The sequence below is a fragment of the Halichoeres trimaculatus genome, unplaced genomic scaffold (genome assembly GCF_033239565.1).
Source record: "Halichoeres trimaculatus isolate MK-OKI-2021-1 unplaced genomic scaffold, fHalTri1.1 fHalTri1_scaffold_5, whole genome shotgun sequence".
In the NCBI taxonomy this organism is placed as follows: domain Eukaryota; kingdom Metazoa; phylum Chordata; class Actinopteri; order Labriformes; family Labridae; genus Halichoeres; species Halichoeres trimaculatus.
The window spans coordinates 13,405,868-13,426,027 of NW_027437183.1; the positions used below are offsets into that span (position 1 = coordinate 13,405,868).

The 20,160-nt window shown below is 38.8% G+C and overlaps 1 protein-coding gene across 1 annotated transcript in view; it reads left to right on the plus strand.

Moving 5' to 3' along the window:
• Positions 1-20,160, plus strand: part of fbxl17 (F-box and leucine-rich repeat protein 17) — a 259,952-nt gene that overhangs the window by 170,684 nt on the left and 69,108 nt on the right. Inside the window, exon 9 of the mRNA XM_074671214.1 lies at positions 10,426-10,502. Within this exon, the coding sequence (XP_074527315.1) occupies positions 10,426-10,502 (77 nt within the window). The remainder of the gene's footprint in view (positions 1-10,425; positions 10,503-20,160) is intronic.

A 20,160-nucleotide genomic window follows, 5' to 3' on the forward strand; every position in this document is an offset into this window, starting at 1 on the left:
TTCACTTATTTGATGTTAGAGGCAGGATGTAATTTCACTTTACTTCTTTAAAGGTCCTGCCTTGCTTTTGGTGCTCTGCACATTTCATCCCTCATGTGCAAAGATTGTATATTGTGACAAAAAATCTCATACAGCAATCCTTTGACATTTAAATTTGCCCTTTTTGCCTGATCGCCAGCACAAAGTCCTAAGGTGAATTATTTTATTCAAACATTGAAATTTAAATTTCTGATAATTGGCTTGTCTAAATATTAAAAAAAAACACCCAGAAAACTGTCCAAATTAAGCACAATGTATCTGATACATCTTAAAATGAGATCACAGATCAGCAGATAAGCAATGTCACATTGGTTTGCTACTTGTGGCTAACATTAGTAGAGCTAGCACCACCAGCCTCTGATCCTCTTGGTGGCTCAGTCTGACTCAGCTTTGCCAGATTGTCAGAGGATGATCGATTTGTAACAGCTGTGTGAGTGTGTGCAGAGCCTGAAGTTTTGATTGATTGAGAAGTTGATTGATGTAGGGTCTGCAGATGAATAGCTTGAGACAAGTGAAGGCACCTGACATCTGTGCTTGTTTACATCCAGGTAGTAGAGCATTACAACATTATACCAGCAACCATGAACTGGAGCTATGGCCACAAATATTGCAGTCTATGTTTGTTACAACTGTGACAACATGGGACAGATGGGTAATTCTTGTCCAGCAGATTAGTGGCAAGCAGTATGACTCAGCATTTTCAAATGTGTAAGTTTTGGTTTTACTTTAGGCTTTAATTTCTGTATATGCATTATTGTATTTTCAATTTTGTATTAGATTTTTTCTTTTTGAAGTTTTACAAAGTCAGATTTTTTAATAAATATTAAGGAATGTTACACCTATGTTTCATAGAAGACGTACCACTGTAAGCTTGTTGTCTTGCTTTAAAAATGATCCCCCTCATTGCGAGGACAGCATATCACCTTAACTATAAATATGATAAGAGCTTTCAACCATAAGCCCTTTATGGTTGTTATTAAGGCTGTTTCGGGAGTGAGGTAGACATGTTTTTTGTGAAACTTGCTAAATTTATAAACTGGTGTGCTGCTGATACCAGATTTCATAATTATTTTTTTTATTGAGTATTTCCTGCTCATGCCAGTCCTCTTAAAATAGCTAGGGTTGTTTTTATACTGAGTGTTAAAGCTGTTCCTACACCCAGAAGAAAAGAAGACAGCGGTATGTATACAGTCTTGATATTTATGTATTCTGTTAGCTGCCTCGGCCTGAAAAGTCTGCTCATTCTCCTCTCCTCTCCCAGTCAAGCAAAATAAGCCCAGGTTGGACAGGGAAACCGAGCATGATGGGCATTTACGGCTCCAGTTATGACCCCATCGGCACATTTTTGAGCGGCCTGATGACAGGCGGCTGGAATGCCCCGCCGTTTTGCCGAGTCGTTTGAAAACATGATTAACGGTGGTGGAACACAATAGGAATGTGATTCTCATTGGAGCGGTGGGTACGGCAGGCTGGCCTGGGAAATCATCCAGGCCCTAATTGCTGAAGCAGACCCTGATTCAGATGGCTGGAACTTGCTCACACAAAGAAAGCAAACATACACAAATACACAGACTGGTGAAATGGACAGAAAAGGTATATTACAGGCTTAGCTTCTGGATTTATCATTAAGTCATGTTATTACTGCCGTAAACATATACAAGAGTCTTTATAAACTGAGAGGAAACTTGAGGGAGTTTTTCAAAGTTTAAACATTGCCATTTATTTGTGGTAATTTCTGTGAATTAAGGTGTTGGAAAATAATAAAAATTCTTTAAAGTCAAGCTTATCTTGAAATACTTTTCTACAAAAATTAGACATAACATAGAAACATATAGCAGAACTGAAGCAAGATTTTGTCCATTATTTTTCAATATTTTCTTACATTTTTTCAATTTGGTGCTCAGAGGTTAGAAAGCAGTTTGTATTTGCAGAAACAAAAACAGTAATTGAAGTGGCTGTAACGGGTACCCCTTCTATTGAAACCATTTTCTGTACCATAAAATATTATTTCTGGCCAACCTCTTCTTCTCAACACAGGCAAATGAAATCTGATACTGAAAGATTACTCTGTTGATATTTGTCGAAAGCACAATTTGAATTACATCCCAAACAAGCAACAGAACAAGAGTCTACAGATACTATCAAAGTAAGCAATTGCTGCAGCTTTGAACATGCTCCCTCTCATTCAATAAACCTGTACTGCTTCATTTCAAGATTGTTGCTTTTCCTCACTAAGAAGTATTTGCTTACTGAGGAGCTCCTTTGAGGTATTGGATATTTTTATGTCCTATTATATTAGCCCAATGAAAAAAAGTCTTAAAGTTTTTTTTTGTTCAGCAGATTCCAGAGACTCAGTGTTGCACATCGTCTGAGGAAGCAGAACTCCGCTTCCTTACACTTGTGTATGGATTTATGGGTGATATAAAGAAAATTTACAGCAAGAATCATTTTGCAAGAGTGTTCCCTTCCAGAAGTATAAACCCTGTCTTGCCTTTCTCTCCTCCTCCTTGCTGCTCCGCCCTTCCATTTCATTAAGTCTAAAGACAGCCATGGAAGTCTGAAGTCTCGTCTGTCAGTGCTGCTCCTGCCTCCTCCTCCTCTACTCTTTATGTTTCCAACCTCTGCCTAGACCTTCAACTGCTTTTCTTTATACATTTCATGCTTACTTTCTTTCTTTTTTGCTCTCTTCGCTCGAAAATCATCCATTTCTATTTTCCTGCTCTCTTTGTGTGGCTCGACAGCCGTGTAATTGTGGGCCGTGTGAGGAGCGGGATGAGCACTATGCTAGTGTACCTACCTACAGCCATTCTCCCAGCAGCCGCTTTGTTCCTGTTTCATTGTGATCGGCTAGCTAAAGAGAAGCGCTACACATGTTGTTTGGCTAGAAGACTGTCTGCAGCCTTTGTGATAAATATGGACCTCAGTTTTCTCTCAAGTATTGTCACCATTCTTCCTCTTTGCTGCCTGTCTGTTTGGATACCTCTGGCTGCGCTGCATAAAAGAAGATTAGCTTCACCTCTGAGAGACACAGGACCAAATTTGCACAAGCACAAACTACACACTGCACATAATGGCAGACGTACAAACACTTGGTTGTCCCTCATTCTCTTTGTCCCTTGTTGTTTGCCCCATGTCCTCTCTACAATTGCCTATGGATTTACGTTTATAAAGGTGGTTGAGCATAGGAGACAAAAATTGGGTCATTTTTAATTTCTATTGACATTTGTGGAAGAATACAGACTACAGTGTCCACCAGTGTTTCAATAGGCATTCATCTTACTCGGGTAACCACTCCATGTGAGCAGCAAGAGGTGAAACACATCAGCTAAAGTGCTTAAAATATGTACTGAAAATGGCCACAAAACATCAATGCTCATCAAAAGTCAAATGTTTCCAAACTAAGGAGTGACCATTGCGACAAGCCGAAGGAAGAGGCTAAGTTTGATCAAACAGCAAGCTTGGATTGAGGGCTGATCTAGTGGCTTTGTCAAGGTTTAACCTCTGGTTTCATAACACAGGCACTCACATAAAGTAAAGTCAAAGGCCAAAGTTGTCCTATAATGGAGCACAGTATAGAGCTCAGGTAGAAGAAGAGGTTATCTGTCGGTTGCTCGATGAATTTCTGAGTGCTAATCCTCTTATTTGTCCTCCCATGTTCCAAACAGTGGTCAAGGCTGTGAGAGTACCCACGTATAGAGGGATCTGAAAAAGGCTTCGCTAGTTGTCACCATGTTGGCCTTGACAAAAAACTCCAGTTTCTAAACCCTCAGTATAATACAGTCATAATTTAATTCTAACAGTTATTTTCTGTCACTTTTATACCATATTTGATGCTTGTGTTTGTTTTTATGTTTTGGCTGTTAAAGCACTTTGTTAACTTCTGCTTTTAAAAATTGTTATACAAATAAAGTTATTATTTATTTATTTATTTATTTATTTATTTATTTATTTATTTATTTATTTATTTATTTATTTATTAACTTATTTATTCAATTATTTATTTTTCATCTTTTTCGAAAGACAATGATAACAACCATTAATTTGGTTGTCTAGTGTGTTCAACTATAGACCAATTTACTGTTTGTAAACATGTTATAACTTTGGCCCTAATCAACATTTTCATTAGATACACAAAGTAAAAACTGGATTTAGAATAACAGCGGTCAAAATTGTTTCTTTGTTGTCAAACTGTGTTACCCGAGATTGGATTAAGAAGACAAAAATCAAGAAATATGAAAATAATTGATAATAATAGAATAGATACAGAAGGCCGCGGACGTTGCTAGTGTTTCAGTGTAAAGTGTGACCCTGTTAACTGGTGACTCTCAGCTAACCATCAATGTCATGTTTGGCTGCGAGTCAACAGTAAATTGGTCTATAGTTTTTATTTAAACCTTGTCAGTTTCTGTAACGTTAAAGAGACGGTGTGAGGAAAATGTGAACACTTAGCAAATCGTAGTTTTTAGATTCTAGGTTAGATGGCTCCTTTGCTTACTTTTCCTGAAAAACAAATTTAACATATGAAATGAAAATAGAGGTTTAAAAAATGTGGTTGATATAACATCTTTACAAAGTGATGTCAAAACATTTAGAGCTCCGCCTCTGAGAGATAGGACATGGTTAAAACTGAAAAATCAAAACAATTGAAATAAATGTCAACATGATTTAAGTTTCCATAGATTCCTAGGGATAAGCAAAACATGAATCAATACAATTACTTTGTTTTTTCTTCCCATCACATCAATACATGGCTTATCTAAACGTATATACCTCCTGTAAGTTGTCTTAGGTGAATTATTTAAATGTGGCTTTCTGTTCCTGCAAGTCCTACTCTGAATAAATGAGCATCAGATTTTTTATATTTCAAGAAGAACATGATGCATACAGGCAGAGATGCTCTTTTTACTGTAATTCAGCCCTGTATCCATCAGAACAAGGTCCTACAAGGCTACATTCTTTGGCAGGCAGCTTTAACTGGCAAGCAAACAAAATTAAATCAAGTACAAAAGATGTTTAAGGGTTACGCTAAAATCCTCAGGGTCCAGTTGTCTGAGTCCAGTAACTTAATTTAGATTGAGAATGTGTCTATGATTTGTGTTTAAGTCAAAGTAAACTTCTTCAATCCAAGACGTGCCAAGAACTGCCCCAAAGTTTGATTTTATTTGTTTCTGACTGAAAGAGCGAGATGGAGAGGAGAGTGACAGTTTTATTGTTTCCCTCCAGCTGTTTTTGCCGACAGCGAGGTGACAGCAAGCCAAACACACGCTGACCCCTGATGAGGCTCGCTCCCTTCGTCCCTCCCCTCTTTCTTTCTCTTGCTCCCTCCATCTTCATCCCTCTCTTATGTCTGACGGTCACACTAATCACTTAAACATGTAGTCCTTTGGTTGTTATGGAAACTGTTTTATTGTCCGTCTGCTGGGAAAAAATGGCCTTCAGCTGTACATTAGTTGTTCTTAAAACCATTACACTAGTCTTTTGTTTATATTAATAATATTTGTGTGAGTCATATGTGCTGTAACCATGTGACCAAATGATGGGGTACCACTCAGGTTTACGACCTGACAGAAAAGCTTTTGGAATTTAAAATCTGTATCTTTTTTTTTATTAAACTCAGCCACACGGGGTCCTAAGAAATAAGGGCTTAACCAACAAACAATAAAGGACCATAAACAATGTTTTTCCATCTTTTAAACTTGGTTATAAAGTAACAAAGCATTAAGTTTGTACTAAGCATGCAGATTTCCAAACAGCTACATATTCCTTTGTTGTAGAAATCCCTGAATTTTTCTGGGAACTGCTAAAAATAGTTCATTCTGAAATTGTCAGGAGATGTTCATGGGACTTGCTAAAATGATGAGGTCATCACATAAGAACCTCCTAACCAAGCAGAACCTCCGGTCTGGGAATATGAGACAATGCGGAAGTGCTAAAATCTGCTGTTTCTGGAGTGTTTGCTTGAGGCTGGCTCCGGAAGTAGCGGAAGTTACAGACACACCAAGCCAAAAAAGGCATTTTTAAAGCAGGAATTAACCTATTTACAGCCTGGTTCAAAAACCGTCTCCTGTCTGAGTCGCTAATTTTACTACCGGCACCCACTGTACGGGGGTGAATTTTTTTCTAACTCGGCCATTCGGAGGATATTACGATCGCGAGCTCCCCCAATGAGAGGCACATCCAAGGGTCACGTGACCGACAGGGGCCATATGGCTGTTGGTAAAGCCCTTGCCACTACCAATATAGCTGCTATAGTGCTTCATTTTCCGTTTCAGAAACAGACGGGTGACATCGGCGAGATTACATCCATGTTTTATACAGTCTATGCTCCTAACTCGTTCATGGCACATTGAAGGGACGGGCCTAAAACACCAAGGTCTGCACTTATGGTGCCTTCCATTTGTACTTGGAAGTCGGAATTTCCGAGTTCCGGGTAGTAACGTCCAACTGGAATGCCCCCAAGGTCGGAACTTCCGACTTGGGAGTCAGAGCACCCACTTCACCCCCAAGTTCCGAGTCGGAAATTCCAAGTTCAGGGGTAAACAGTAATTAAGCTACGGTAATTAGGCAACTGGAACGCTTAACTTGGCAATGACGTCATTCCCACTCCCGACTTCCCAGTTCTGAGGACAAATGGAACGCAACATTACCTCACCCCCACAGGCCTGTAAAAGGTGGTCCAATCAGAGAGAAGGTTGTTTGTGGAGAATCAAGGCTTAAAGAGATGGCAGCTAAAACAGAGTGTTTCAGACAGACACCCTGTAACAACCTGGAATGGCTCTTACACCTCATCTTTTAGCCCTCATGCTCATTTTTCCAGTAATTGTTAAAAGTTATCCCCTTAAACCATCCTTTTAACCCTTCTTGGACGTTTTGTCATCTTTGGCTCTAACTCCTTTTCAACTTCACCCCTTTTTTCTTTTATTTACTTCTTTTTTTCTCCCACCCTTTAAATCTCCTCGCCACCCTTGTTTTCCACATCTTTTCCTATCTCAAACTTATTTCCATTCCTGCATCTCTCACTGTATTCTCATCATCATGATCCCTGTTCCTGTCACCTCTTCCTCATTCTTAATCCTCCATCCCCACACACCCTCAGCAGCATCCTTCTCATTCCTTGTTCCCTCTTCCTTTGTCCCACTGTTGACTTGCTTCCTGTCCTCTGCATCCTAATGCTTCTGCTCTCAACATTTTCTTACGCAGCATTGCCTCTATCAAAAGCTTTAGTATGCACACCGTGTCCAGTCAGGGTCTTTTGTCATGGGGATCTGTACATTATTGAAAGCGAGCAGATCACTAATTCATGTCAGCGGAGCCTTGTGGGGTTTGACTGGAGGTGGGTGGGATCTTGTTGCTTCTTAAAGGCCTTTTCATGTGGTGTGAATGAGGCCTTAGCTTTCACATCCCACACTTTCCCCCCATCCTCTCTTTCCACCTGACTCCGGCTTTATTACCAGCCTTTCTTTTCTTTTCCTTGTCTCCTCACCTCTGTCAGTTACCCATCATGTACTCGCTCTGCTCAACGTCTACTTTATAAAGATTTCTACTCTATCTTTTCCTCCCTCTCTGCCTCATCCATTGATGTCTGATCTAATTGCTTTTGCTCTGACCCTGGGCACAGAGTAACAAGCTCCCAGAGGATGCACTCCACCTCAGCCTCTGTCGCTACACTCGTGAATCGCTACTTTCTGATTTTTTCCCTGTGCATTTGTTCATTAAAAGGCCTCACCCCAAGATATACAGTATCATATTGACATCCAGCTGGCTTAACTGAATCTAATATAAAGCCAGGAACAAACCTCTTGTATGTTCTCTTCTTTTTTCAAGAGTGAAGTTGTTCCTGTGAGTTTCTGGGAGAAAAAGATTACAAGATAGAAAAAATAGTGGGAGCAAGAGGCACATAGAAAGCAAAGCAAAGCAAACAGGTATTGGTAGGAGGACAATGACAAGAAGTAAAAGGTACAACCTGATAACGTAGTGAGGCTTACAGGGCAACAAAACTTAATAGAAAATGTGAAATATGAAGATGCAGCTCAGTGAACTAAAGCAGACAAGCCACTGCACATTTTAACAGCTTTGTCTCCCCCATAGAAATACAGTTTTTTGAAAAATGACACACGTTTTAACTTCTCCCTCACCAACATCCTCCTTGATCCTACGGTGTGATATGTCACACATCAACCCAAATCCACATATTGTGTCACCTTGACTGAAAGCAGAAGCGAGAAAACACAGAAGCTTACAAACTGCTCTCTGTTCTACAGAAAATCTTCCTGTACTGACATTTCCTGCAGATCTGTGTCTTATTTTACTTCTGTTTGCATAAAAACATGACAGGAGAGAAGATCTACACAAGTCCTCACTTATCTTGCTTACAGTGTGGTGAGATAAGCCAAACAAGCATCTTCAGGCATCAGACAGCAACAAGCACCTAACTTACATTGTCACTTTGACTTAGTGCTAGGGAAGAGATACAGAAAGACACAGATTGATTATGGATGGACAGACAGAGAGTTATTTTGGAGTTAAGTTGAAGTCCAAAATTTAAATTCAGTCTCTCATGCAGGAGCCAACTCTGCGAGTGGGCTTCACTGCTGCTTTTTCTTTTCTTTTCTTTTTTTTTTTTTTTATCAGTTCTCATTTACAGAGCCAAAGTTATTTGTGCAACTCCTCAAATTTCCCCTGATCCTCAGCTGTAAACTGTAAATAACTGTAATTTGAAGTTTTTGACATTTGGGACCTTAGGCAGGTGCCAATATTCTCTGAATCAAATCAAATCAAGTTTATTTATAAAGCACTTTTCATACATTAAAAAAAATGCAGCACAAATTCTCTGAATGCCACCTCAATCAAGCATTATACTTTAAAATCAAAGTCTACAGTCTTTTACTGTTGGAATTCTGTTGTAAATTTACATCAGAGTCATACAGTGTGCACCTGTATTTCTTCTTTTTCATAGACAAAATTTTAAATGAAAACCAAATAGTGTGTTAAATAAAATTCAAAAAACGGGATTTAACAGGTACAAAGACGTTTCACTGTGTCGAAAATCTAGAATTCAATTGCATATAGTTTGAATTCAATCATGATGAAAAAAAAAATTAAATATTAAATTGCACTGCAAAAATGCCTCTTTCTAAGAATTTAAATTAACTTCAAATTTTCATATTTCAAAATATAAAGAAGTTGAAATCCGCAAGAATAAGTTCCGTTAGAACTGTGAAAAAATAAAATTAAGCATGTACAAAAATGTATTAAACCTTTCTGAAAGCCTTAAAAAATGAGCTAGAAATAAATGAAACCTGTACAGAATTTTGGATTGAGTCCTTTTATAAGTAAACCATAACAAAATGTAAAATTTCAGCAGGTTCAAAATTCTTACATAGACCTGTGTTAGGATGCTTTGGTCTTATTGAGGTAATGCAAATGTAAACATAAGAATCAGGTGAGCGGAGTCGATGCACATCCTAATGTGGTCACGTTTAGGTATAACAGTTGTAATATGTAATGTAAAAGTGTGCATAAGTGCTGTTTTAAAATCGAAACTCATGAGCTTTTCCTCATAAAAAGTGTGGGCAGTGGGAATACTTTCAGTCTTCTCAGTTTTAACGACCAGAGGGACAATTCTCAGTCACTAGAGGACAGTTCAACGTTGCTTGTTCCACTCTCCTTCTCTTTCACATTAATGCCAGAGCTGTGCTGCATGTGTGTGTGAGTGTGTTTGTGAATGTGTGTGAGTGTGCTTGTCTTTTTTGTTCTCATAAATATTCATGCTAGAACACCAGTATAAAGATCAAAACATTTTTCCTGAAGGTTAATAGGTCAAATGCGTAGATCAAAATCTAGTTGTTGCACACCCCCCTCTCATTAGAGGCATTTAAAGAGAATCATTTGATACAGATACTCTGATCTTCCCCTCGGCCCTCCCTAGAGTGCACTCGCTTTCCCTCATACACACAAATACCCACACACACACACATACACTCTGTAGGTCCTTTGGGCTCAGGCACCAAGCAGAATGCAGATATCCTGCTTTGAAGTGAGTGTGTGTGCTCTACACGTGTGTCCATGCACTCACACACGTGCATACACTCCTGCTGTGTGAGTGCATGTTCTTTAATCACATCAGGTGTTTAATTATTTATGTGTGCGTTAAAAAGAAGCAGAGGCAGGATGTGTGAGCTGTTATGACCCTGCAGCTCTGCTGTTTAACCTTTGCTGTGGAATAACCCCGAGTGTGAGTGTGTGGAGGAGACTGAGTTTAAAGGAAAGAAAGTTGCTCCATGTGCACGTTGTCTTTGAGACCGATAAGAATTACCTTTAAAGGCAGAACCATGAAGCCCTAGGTGACTCTTTAAACATTCCTTCTCTCTCCATGTGTCTCTGCAGGTGTGTGGAAATCATCGCCAAGGAGGGCAGAAGTCTGAAGGAGCTCTATCTGGTGTCCTGTAAAATCACAGATCACGGTAAGATACTTTCAATCACTGTCCCTTTGTTGCAGTCAACCTCCAACATTATTATCACAACTGTTATTACCCCATGCACTGCCATGATTCAAGACTCATTTGATTTTACGACGCAGCCCTTAACGAGACTTCCAAACAGTAAAAATATTATTGGAAAGTTTCACTCAGAATAAAGTAATGTTCGCACTGATCTCTCTGGTGCAGTTCATGGATCTTCTTATTGGAGCAAGACTTAAAGTAGAAATGTTAGAAAGAAGTTTTTGCAGAAATTGGAGTCAATGCTTTGGTTTTTCAAACACTTGGACATCCATTGTGGTGCCCTACTGCGTGCATGGATATTACAATATTTACTGTAGTGAAGAGTTGGGGCCCACTGATCAACATGTTGATGTTTTTGGCCATAAAAGGCAATGAAGTATCTTACAAAAGTACTCCTGTGTTTGACTGTTAGTTAAATTGTGGCAGTGCTGTTAGATACTGTAAAAATGTGTGTGTTAGTGTGTTTCTAACAATGACTATGTTTAGGTAACTTTTACACAGTAACTACCTTTTGAAAAAGGTAAACAAAATAACTAATTGGAAGGATTCCTTTTTTTGTTTTGTTTCTTTTTACAATTTAAAATGACAAAACCAGAATAGGTTTTAGGTGTTGAAAAGCAAAAAACAAACTTTGATGAATTATGGCGTAGTGTTGATTTTTAAGGTAAGTCTATTTTTTAGAATTGCCTTATTTTACTCGGGTCTCCTGCTCCTGTTGTTTTTCCATCTCGTAATGAATTTCCTTTTCAAAATTCCCCTGTTTAAATTGGCAAAAAGGTCTAACTAAATTACAAACTAAAGCTTCTGCTTGTTTGCCAGGAGGAGTTGTCTTACGTTAACTACTTAAAGCAGGTATATTTTGCAAGGGGAAAGGAGCTTTTGAAATCTAGTCTCTTTTCCAGTTTCCCCACTAAGACAACACTGCTTCAGTTGTTTTGTTTTTTAACTTGTTATTGTCTGAATAATTAGCTTATTGAAAGTTGCACAAAGGGACTATTGAGATAAGAAAAAACAAGCCTTCTGCTTGTTAGTCCCATGGTGTTTTCTCCATGGCTTAGGGAGCTTAGGCTGAGTCAGGAGCTGTTTTTGTGTTGGTCTGTTAAGCCCTCTGAGAATTTGTCTGTGAACATGGGATAGAGAGATGAACTTGACTTGTATTACGCTTTATTATTCACCCTTTTCCTTACGAGGACCAACATTTTGGGTAAGGCTGATACGACCAATGATGTTTTTATTATCTCCATTCATATTCTTATGATGCAAAAGTGCAGTTTCACTTTGTTTTTGTTGCCAAATTAATTCTCACTCACTGCTTTTTTTCTTTCTCTTTGCTGGTTTCATTTGGATACTTGGGTCTTACCGTTCATGTATGAAATTATATGTGCCTGCACACTCAAGTCTCATCTGTCTGTGCAGAGAAGCCACAGTAATTTGTTGAGCTCTGTTGAAGGATCATACTAATAAAGTGTGAGTCACTTCGAATCTTAATGTGCCTGACAAGAGGCGTCTTTTTTTAGTTAAAGTAATGCTACCCTAACATGTTATTGATGCAGGTAAGTCGTTTTTTTTATTTACAATACCCAAAAACTGAAGTAAATCTCACTGGATCAGTAACTTTTCCAAAGTTTTTTAAGAATCTCACAAAAGTTTCCCAGAGTCCCAAGAAACTTTCTGGGAAACTTACAAAAAGTTTTTTGGGGATCTGAAAAAGTTTTCTCATTTTAAACAAAAGAAATGATCTTCCAAAGAGCAATTTGTGTAATGTTTTGGAAAGATTACTTTGACCTTGCAAATATCTTTTAAGGTATCCCCAAAAGTTCCAGGACTTTCTAGTTCCTTGGGATCTCACAGAACTAGCTTTGATCCAGCAAAGATTTCTCTGGTGTTCCCAGAGTTTTTTGAGATTACAGAAAAATTTCTTGGATCTTACCAAGGTTTCCAGGATCTCACAACAGTTCTCCAAACGTATGTGCATTTCATAAGATCTTGCAAATTTTCTCTGGATTACACAATTTTTTTGACCCTTGCAAAAGTTTCTCAAAGTCTTGATTAACCGCAAGGATCTCTCAAACCATTCAAAGGATGTTGCAAAAGTTTCTGAGGACCTAAAAAAGAATGACTTTGACCTCTCAGATATTTCTCTTGGTCTCACCAGTTTCTCAGGATCTTACAAAGATAACTCAGATTAGAAGTGGGATTTATGGTGGCCTTGAAGGGCAATGGGAATAAATATTTCAAAATATTTCGAAAGTGCAGAATAAATTTCAGAAGCACTAATAATATATTGTACAAACCACAAATTTATTCCAAAACAGACATTCCATAGTACTTAAATAATTATTTTGGAACAAAATAGGATAGGTTCTTGGATCTTGTATATATATATATATATATATATATATATATATATATATATATATATATATATATATATATATATATATATATATATATATATTAGAAAACACATATACTGATCACAAAATAAATCTCACTGATCGGTTACTTTTGATTTGTGATCTGTGATTTTTTATTGCCTTCTGTGAAATGCATTTGTCTTTTTTGAAATATATTTGTTGTCGTGAAATGTATTGGTGCTTCTGAAATCAATCTGGCGCTTTTGAAGTATTTATTCCCATTGCCTTTCAGGGCCACCATAGGGATGTATTGAACATACTCAGTATATCACTGGTTGTTGCATATGAGATGTATGAAATAACTATAACGCCACCATTGAGTAAAAATTGTCACGTAAATAATTTAAGACTTCAGTGCATAGTTCTCTTTCGAGTTTCACTTCCTTCACTTTCTGCTGGTGCTCCTCTCACAGCAAGCAGCACACACCCCCAGCGTACACAGAAAACTCATCTGTACACATGTGTTTTTGTATTAGGAGGGCAAAGTTGGTTGCACATCTCGTCAGTCGTAGGTTTGGGATTTGCAAGCAAATTTTAAAATCCAACTCAAGGATCTGCTTGAATTATTATACTGGTTTCATTTGAAGCATCTAAGGATTGACTTTAAAACAATATAGTGATTTAGAGGAGAAATCAGAATGTCAAGATGTGTATTGGATGTGTATTGCAATATATCCATCCATCCATCCATTTTCTTCTGCTTATACGGGGTCGGGTCGCGGGGGCAGCAGCCTAAGCAGGGAAGCCCAGACTTCCCTCTCCCGAGCTACTTCATCCAGCTCTTCCGGGGGGATCCCAAGACGTTCCCAGGCCAGCCAAGAGATGTAGTCTCTCCAGCGTGTCCTGGGTCAGCCCCGGGGTCTTCATCTGGCCTCATCATCATCCACCTCATCTGGCTCCTCTCAACACGGAGGAGCAGCGGCTCTACTCTGAGCTCCTCCCCGATAGCCAAGCTTCTCACCCTATCTCTAAGGGAGAGGAAGCTCATTTCGGCGGCTTGTACCCCCGGTCTTGTTTTTTCGTCACTACCCAAAGCTCATGACCATAGGTGAGGGTGGGAACGAAGATCGACCGGTAAACAGAGAGCTTCCCCTTCCGGCTCAGCTCCCTCTTCACCACGACAGACCTGTGCAGAGTCCGCATTACTGCAGACGCCGCACCGATCCGCCTGTCGACCTCTCGCTCCATCCTTCCCTCACTCGTGACCAAGACCCCGAGATACTGAAACTCCTCCACTCGGGGCAGGATCTCCTCCCCGACCCGGAGAGGGCACTCCACTCTTTTCCGGCTGAGGACACTGGACTCGGATTTGGAGGTGCTGATTCTCATATTGTATCTCATATCTCATATCAATACATATCTCATATGTATTGCAATAGAGCTTAAGATATTGGTGCTAGGCCATATCGTGCAGCCCTAATTCATGTCTTCCTAAATTTTCTTTGGATCTCATAAAAGTTGCAAATACTTTTCAGGATCTTATGACATCTCCTAGAGTTGCATGCTTTAATTGAATCTGGCAAAAGTGACTTGTGGGCAAGCAAAGTTTCAAAGGATCAGCACAAAACTTTTTTTTGTTAATGTCCCTTATGTCAAGATGCCCTAAAGGATTTTTCTTAACAGTTCAAACTGGAACCAAAAGTATCCCTTTTGAAATTATTTTACACAACCTTGAGCTGTAAGATTTCAAGTCTTTTCCACCTACATCAGGAACAGGTTGACAAAGCCACTTCAGGTCACATTTTTACCAAAGTTAAAGCCTTAGTCACAGCACTTTAAAGCGTTTTACTCTTTAAGGCAAACCACACACATTATAAATGACACACACTTTCACAAAACACAATTGTGACAGAAGAAGTGTCCGGAAAAGCCCCAAAATGAGTTTTCTTTGATCAGAATTGGAAAAGGTACTTATGGAGGACCAGCAGGAAGTCAGCTGGCTCAGTCGGAGGAAGTCTGTAACTTGTTTTCTCTCAAGAGGCCCATTGGAGAAAATCTCCAGTGGAAGCTGGAAGGAAAGCTTTTAACTTATTCAGCCAGTAGAAAACTGTCAACCAAGTGAATCAGGTGACACGTTGGAAGACAGCATCTACTTTTTACCAATGTATTTTTTCCAATCCAGTTTCATTGGCAAGCCACATCATTATTTGTCACATCGGATAGGAGACAGTCAGCAATTTTCAGCTCCAGCTTCTGGCTTCTTTTTCAACACAACTGATCATTATAAACTACATCCATTTTCTCTTTGTTCTCTTCCTGTGTTGGTTCCATTCAGCAGTGACAAAAGACATGAAAGAAAGGTTTAATGCCTGGTCCTTTATCAGAGGTTATCCCACCACAGTTGTCATTATGTCGTTTGCTGGCACAGAGTGTTGTGTGAAATGATTCCCCTCCAACACGAGCTGCGGTTTGCTGCTGACTTCTCAGAGTTCCTGTGACAATAATCACCCTGACCCCTCTGAGCCTGTGTCTTTACTGTGTGTGTGAAATGTTTTAGTGGGCGTGTGACTTTTGGGTGTTTGATTAATGACTTCAAAATCACAACAGTACATTAAACCAGGAATGCACACAGCCCCCCCCTCTTTACATCCCTCTCCTTTTCTCTGTCTCTGTAATCATTCTGACCAAGATGAATTGGTGATATATGATCTTCCTCCTTCACTAATGACCCCTCCGGCCTCCTTTTGGCCAATGATTGGATCTGTGTGTGTTTATGTGTGTGTGTGAACGTATGTCCTCCCAGGATAGAGATGCTGGTTGAAGCAGCTCTGTGCTCTAACAAAATGATTGGTGTATTTCCTGCTCCAGCGTCTGATAAATTAAATAACAGAAATGAGATTTTACATCAGCCAAGCTGGCCCCCGTTTTTTTCCACCCATCTACTCTGCTAATTATTTTTATTAATGGTCTCTCTGAGTGCATTTGAGATGTCCACAAGCCTCTTGCATTTGAGTGTTCTGTTTTTTTCCTGTCAGCTTTCGCTTCCTGTGTGATTTTTACAGGAGCCTCGAGGACAGACTGAGAGAGACATAAAGACAGGTTTGGATGACAGAAAGAGCGAGAGAAGGCAACGTGTAATTTCACTCCATGCGCAGATGGTTTCTGAGATTATTTCGTGCGGAAGAGGAAACAAACCGAAAAAGTGCCGACAGAGATTTTTTTTGTCGTAATGATCTCACTGAAAGGCCGATTAATGCTGTGGAGAACAAAAACAAAAACTTCCTCACTTCTCTCTTTTTTCATCAAAGAACGTGAAAACAAATTAGTTGAAATAACAGTTGGCTTGTTTTCAATGGCATCAGCTTTTTATGTAGCGGTTAATTTCACATATATATTTCAGTGGCTTGGTTTTCACACCTGTGACAAATGATTGTGTATGAATAACAAACACTCCTGAGAGATTTTTGTTCAACCTCGTCCCGATTGCCCTCATCTTTCATTCCACACTGTTTTCTTTTTGCAACATGAACTCTTTGTACACATTATGTTCTTTAGCTTATCAGAAAGTCACATTCTGAAGTTTAGAAAAGCAAAGGCCTGCTTGTGTGCATCAACACTGTGATGCATGTTTGTAAACAGGGATCAGCTGAGGTAGCTAGAAATTTTGGTTTAGAGGGTTCTGCCCTGACAGAAAAGAAGAGTAAGTGATCAAGATGTTTACATATCCACACAATCAAGTCAAAGAGATGTTTGTTTCCACATGAATAGGCACAAGACCGTAGAGGTAACATTGAGGTGTGTTTGTCCTAGAATCAGTATCGTAATTTCTCAAAGATTAAAGAGTGACAAGGTTTCTAAAATTTAAAAAAGTTCAATCTGTATGACAGTGTGTAGGAGGCTGCCACTGGGAGAGGAAAATAAGTGAATCTGTGGTTATATTTCAAGATTAAGGTAACAAATTTTGGGAAAGCATGAATATGTTTGTGAGATTACAAGTTACAGATTAAAGAATAAAATAGAAAAGTTTTGTTAGGGAACCATGTCACCTTGCTTTTGCACATCAGATGCAATGGCCATGTGTAAGGCACGCCATGCAGGACCTCTGTATTTTGTCATATTCTACAAAAATTGTTCTTTTCAATTGCACATTTTATCATCAGTGTCAAATAAATCCCAAACTAACTTTTTAAACTTCACTTAATGGAGCAGTTTGTCTGACTGTGACTCCTCCTAAGTGATGCACAGTTTTTTCTATAAATATTGTTTTTGCAACTTTTTTCATGCTAATTTATGCATTTGAATTATCCCTTATTTGATCGCTTCTTCTCTGAAATTTAGCAGTTTTATAACTCTTAAAAAAAAGAAAATCACAAATTTGCCATTTTTTATTTTCTGAAAACTCTGTTTTCTGTAAAATATATGACTGTTATCTCAGAGTATCTCCTCTGGCCATGCTTTGTTTTGTAATCTTTCCACAATGGTGCTAATAAAGGGTCATTAAAATGCACTACAAAAATGCACTCAGTAGAAAGAATAACAGGAACTTGAAACAAAACAATTGGCTTATTCTTGTCTTGAGGGTTTTCCTACTTAATTGCATCTAAAAATGTAAAGATTTAATTTATGCAGTGGTAAGTTTTGAACCACATCTGTGTAATTGGGTGAAAATAAATAAATAAATAAATAAATAAATAAATAAATAATAATAATAATAATAATAATAATAATAATAATAATAATAATAATAATAATAATAATAATAATAATACATTTTATTTATTAATGTGCTTCTCTAGACACTCAAACACACTTTACAATGGATATAAACAACATATAAAACAACACACTGTAATAAAACATGAATGAAAAGAAGCAGAGCAGAAAAATAAAGTCCATTCAAAAGACAATCAAACATTAAAAGCATCTTCAATAAGGTAGGTTTTGTTTAGTGTTTTAAAGGTGAGGAGGCCGGGACAGTTACGCATGCGTAGTGGTAAAGCATTCCAGAGAGTGGGGGTGGCAACAGAAACAGCTTGTTCCCCCCAGGTTCGGTGCTTGGTGTCAGGTGGTAGGGGGATAAGGTGGGCTTCAGCTGATTGGAGGAAGGAGCCCGGTTATGGAGAGCTTTGTATGTGAGGAGGAGGATTTTGAAATGAATTGGAAATTTGATGGGGAGCCAGTGATGATGTGTCTATTACTCATGACATAATTTAATAAAGAGTATTCCTGAAAACAACTAATGCAGTGTACCCATATGTTATCAGACAGCAGAAGCTGTTGTTCTTGAACTCCAACAGCAGTGAATCCATATGGAATACATTCAGTGTTACCCTGAGACCTAGACTTATTGAGATAATATTACTCATCTGTTCATATGGAGACCCTCCAGCTGCAGGCATTTGAGCAGATTCAAGTCCTGACCCCTTGTGTAAAAACCCCTAATCTACAGAGTGCCCACTTATCACTGCCACTTTCAGTTTCCAGTGTTCAAAGACACTTTCCAACACAGACAGAGTGTGTTTTAAATGTTCTCTTGTGTTTGTGAAGTGGTCATAGGCTGTGAAGGGAAACAACTCGATTAAGTTGTTGGTTTTTGTTCACACCAGAACCCTCATTATTTCATCTTAGAAAGATCAAGAACAGAAATCTTCAGATCTTTCCATGTGGTGCCAAAGCAAAAACAAAAAACCCAAAACATTTAGATGTTGTTCGGCAAGCTAATGAACCTCATGCCTTCTCCTCCAGCAGCTGGGCAGTGACTCAGTATTAAGGGAAGCAGTATGATGACAGTTGCAAGGGCCACACTTCCCTGATTTTTGAGCTGTTTTCACATGTGAATGCAAAGTAAAAAAAAATCTCAGACTTCCTTCTTCCCATGGGCTAACACACCAGAGTCTTGGTTTGTCTGCTCCACTGTTTGAAAGCTGATCCTGATGAGAAACCCTCCCCAGCCTGGCTCCCAGTGCTAATCAGATCTCCACACCATCACTGTCATCCTCCTCATTGACCTGTACAGCATCTGTGGCCTTGACTGTACCTTCAGCACACCTGGAGAGACAGTGATACCTCCTTGTAGCCTCTTGCTCTCACACTTAGCGTCCCTGTGCGTCTTTTCTTTTTTTGTGTCCGTGTTTGACATTCACACACATCCATTTGAGTGTCTGCCCTCCTGAGTGTGGACATCTACCTGTACTCATCTTGTCCCTCTTAGCCCGACCGCTTTATCCGGAGACAAAAGAGAGACCTTGGCACCTCAGTTCTCTACATATGGTAATTCTCCTCTTTCACCTGCACGCCTCCCCAAGATCCCCTTACCTTGTCAGTCACGGCCTCCTGTGTACATCAGTGCGAATACAAGATTGTGTGAGACACCTGTGGGAGTGTGAGAGTGAGAGGGGAGGGAAGGAGCAGCTTTGGTCTGCTTTAGAGGACTTCAAATAGTGCTACTGCAGAGAAGCAAAGCGGTGGGGAATTTTCTAGCTTCAAGACTGATAGAAGTCAGTCTGTCCTTTTCTTTTTTCTGACATTTTCAACATTTTTTAGTCTTAAATATGGAATCCTGTCAGTGCCATAAAACATGAACACTCTTTAATTATAAACAATAAGTAATGCAAGTAGTATTTTCCATTTGTGTTTCTTTAGGCTTTAGCTGTATGAAGAAAATCCTAGAGTTAATCTGGAGAGCACAAAGGCTGGAATGCAATGGCTGAAATGCAATACCTGAGTGCATTACGTATCATCTGACAACAGTTTGGCTTTTCTTCAGTCTGTACAGACAAACACCTACACATCCACACTGTTAAATATAACTTGTTGTTTCAACATAAAAATATGATGTAAAAGATTGCCCCAAATTTTATGTTAGGTCACACAAACAGAAGTTATCTTGGTTAAATAAGATGTCTTGTGTCAACCTTTATCTTAGTTTTGTTGATTTGACTTGTTAGTTAACTTCTTCAGGTAGTTGTTTGAAATAATTTCCATCAATTCAACTAAAATTTTCTTAACAAAATTTGTCAGTTTTTTCACTGCCATTGATGTATTTGACATCATTTCAGTGCGGAACGTTGCCCGCTAAAGAAAAGAAAAAGGTAGAGACAATCTTTTTTTTCTGATGAAAAAAGAGAGTCTACTCCATATTTCAGTTTTCTGTGTTTACAGAGTTATAGAACTCAATATTATGTGGGTTTAGACAGATAGGTCAAAATGCGCTAAAATGGCTGGCAGTGAATGAGTTAACCTTTCATTTTTGTTTATTTATA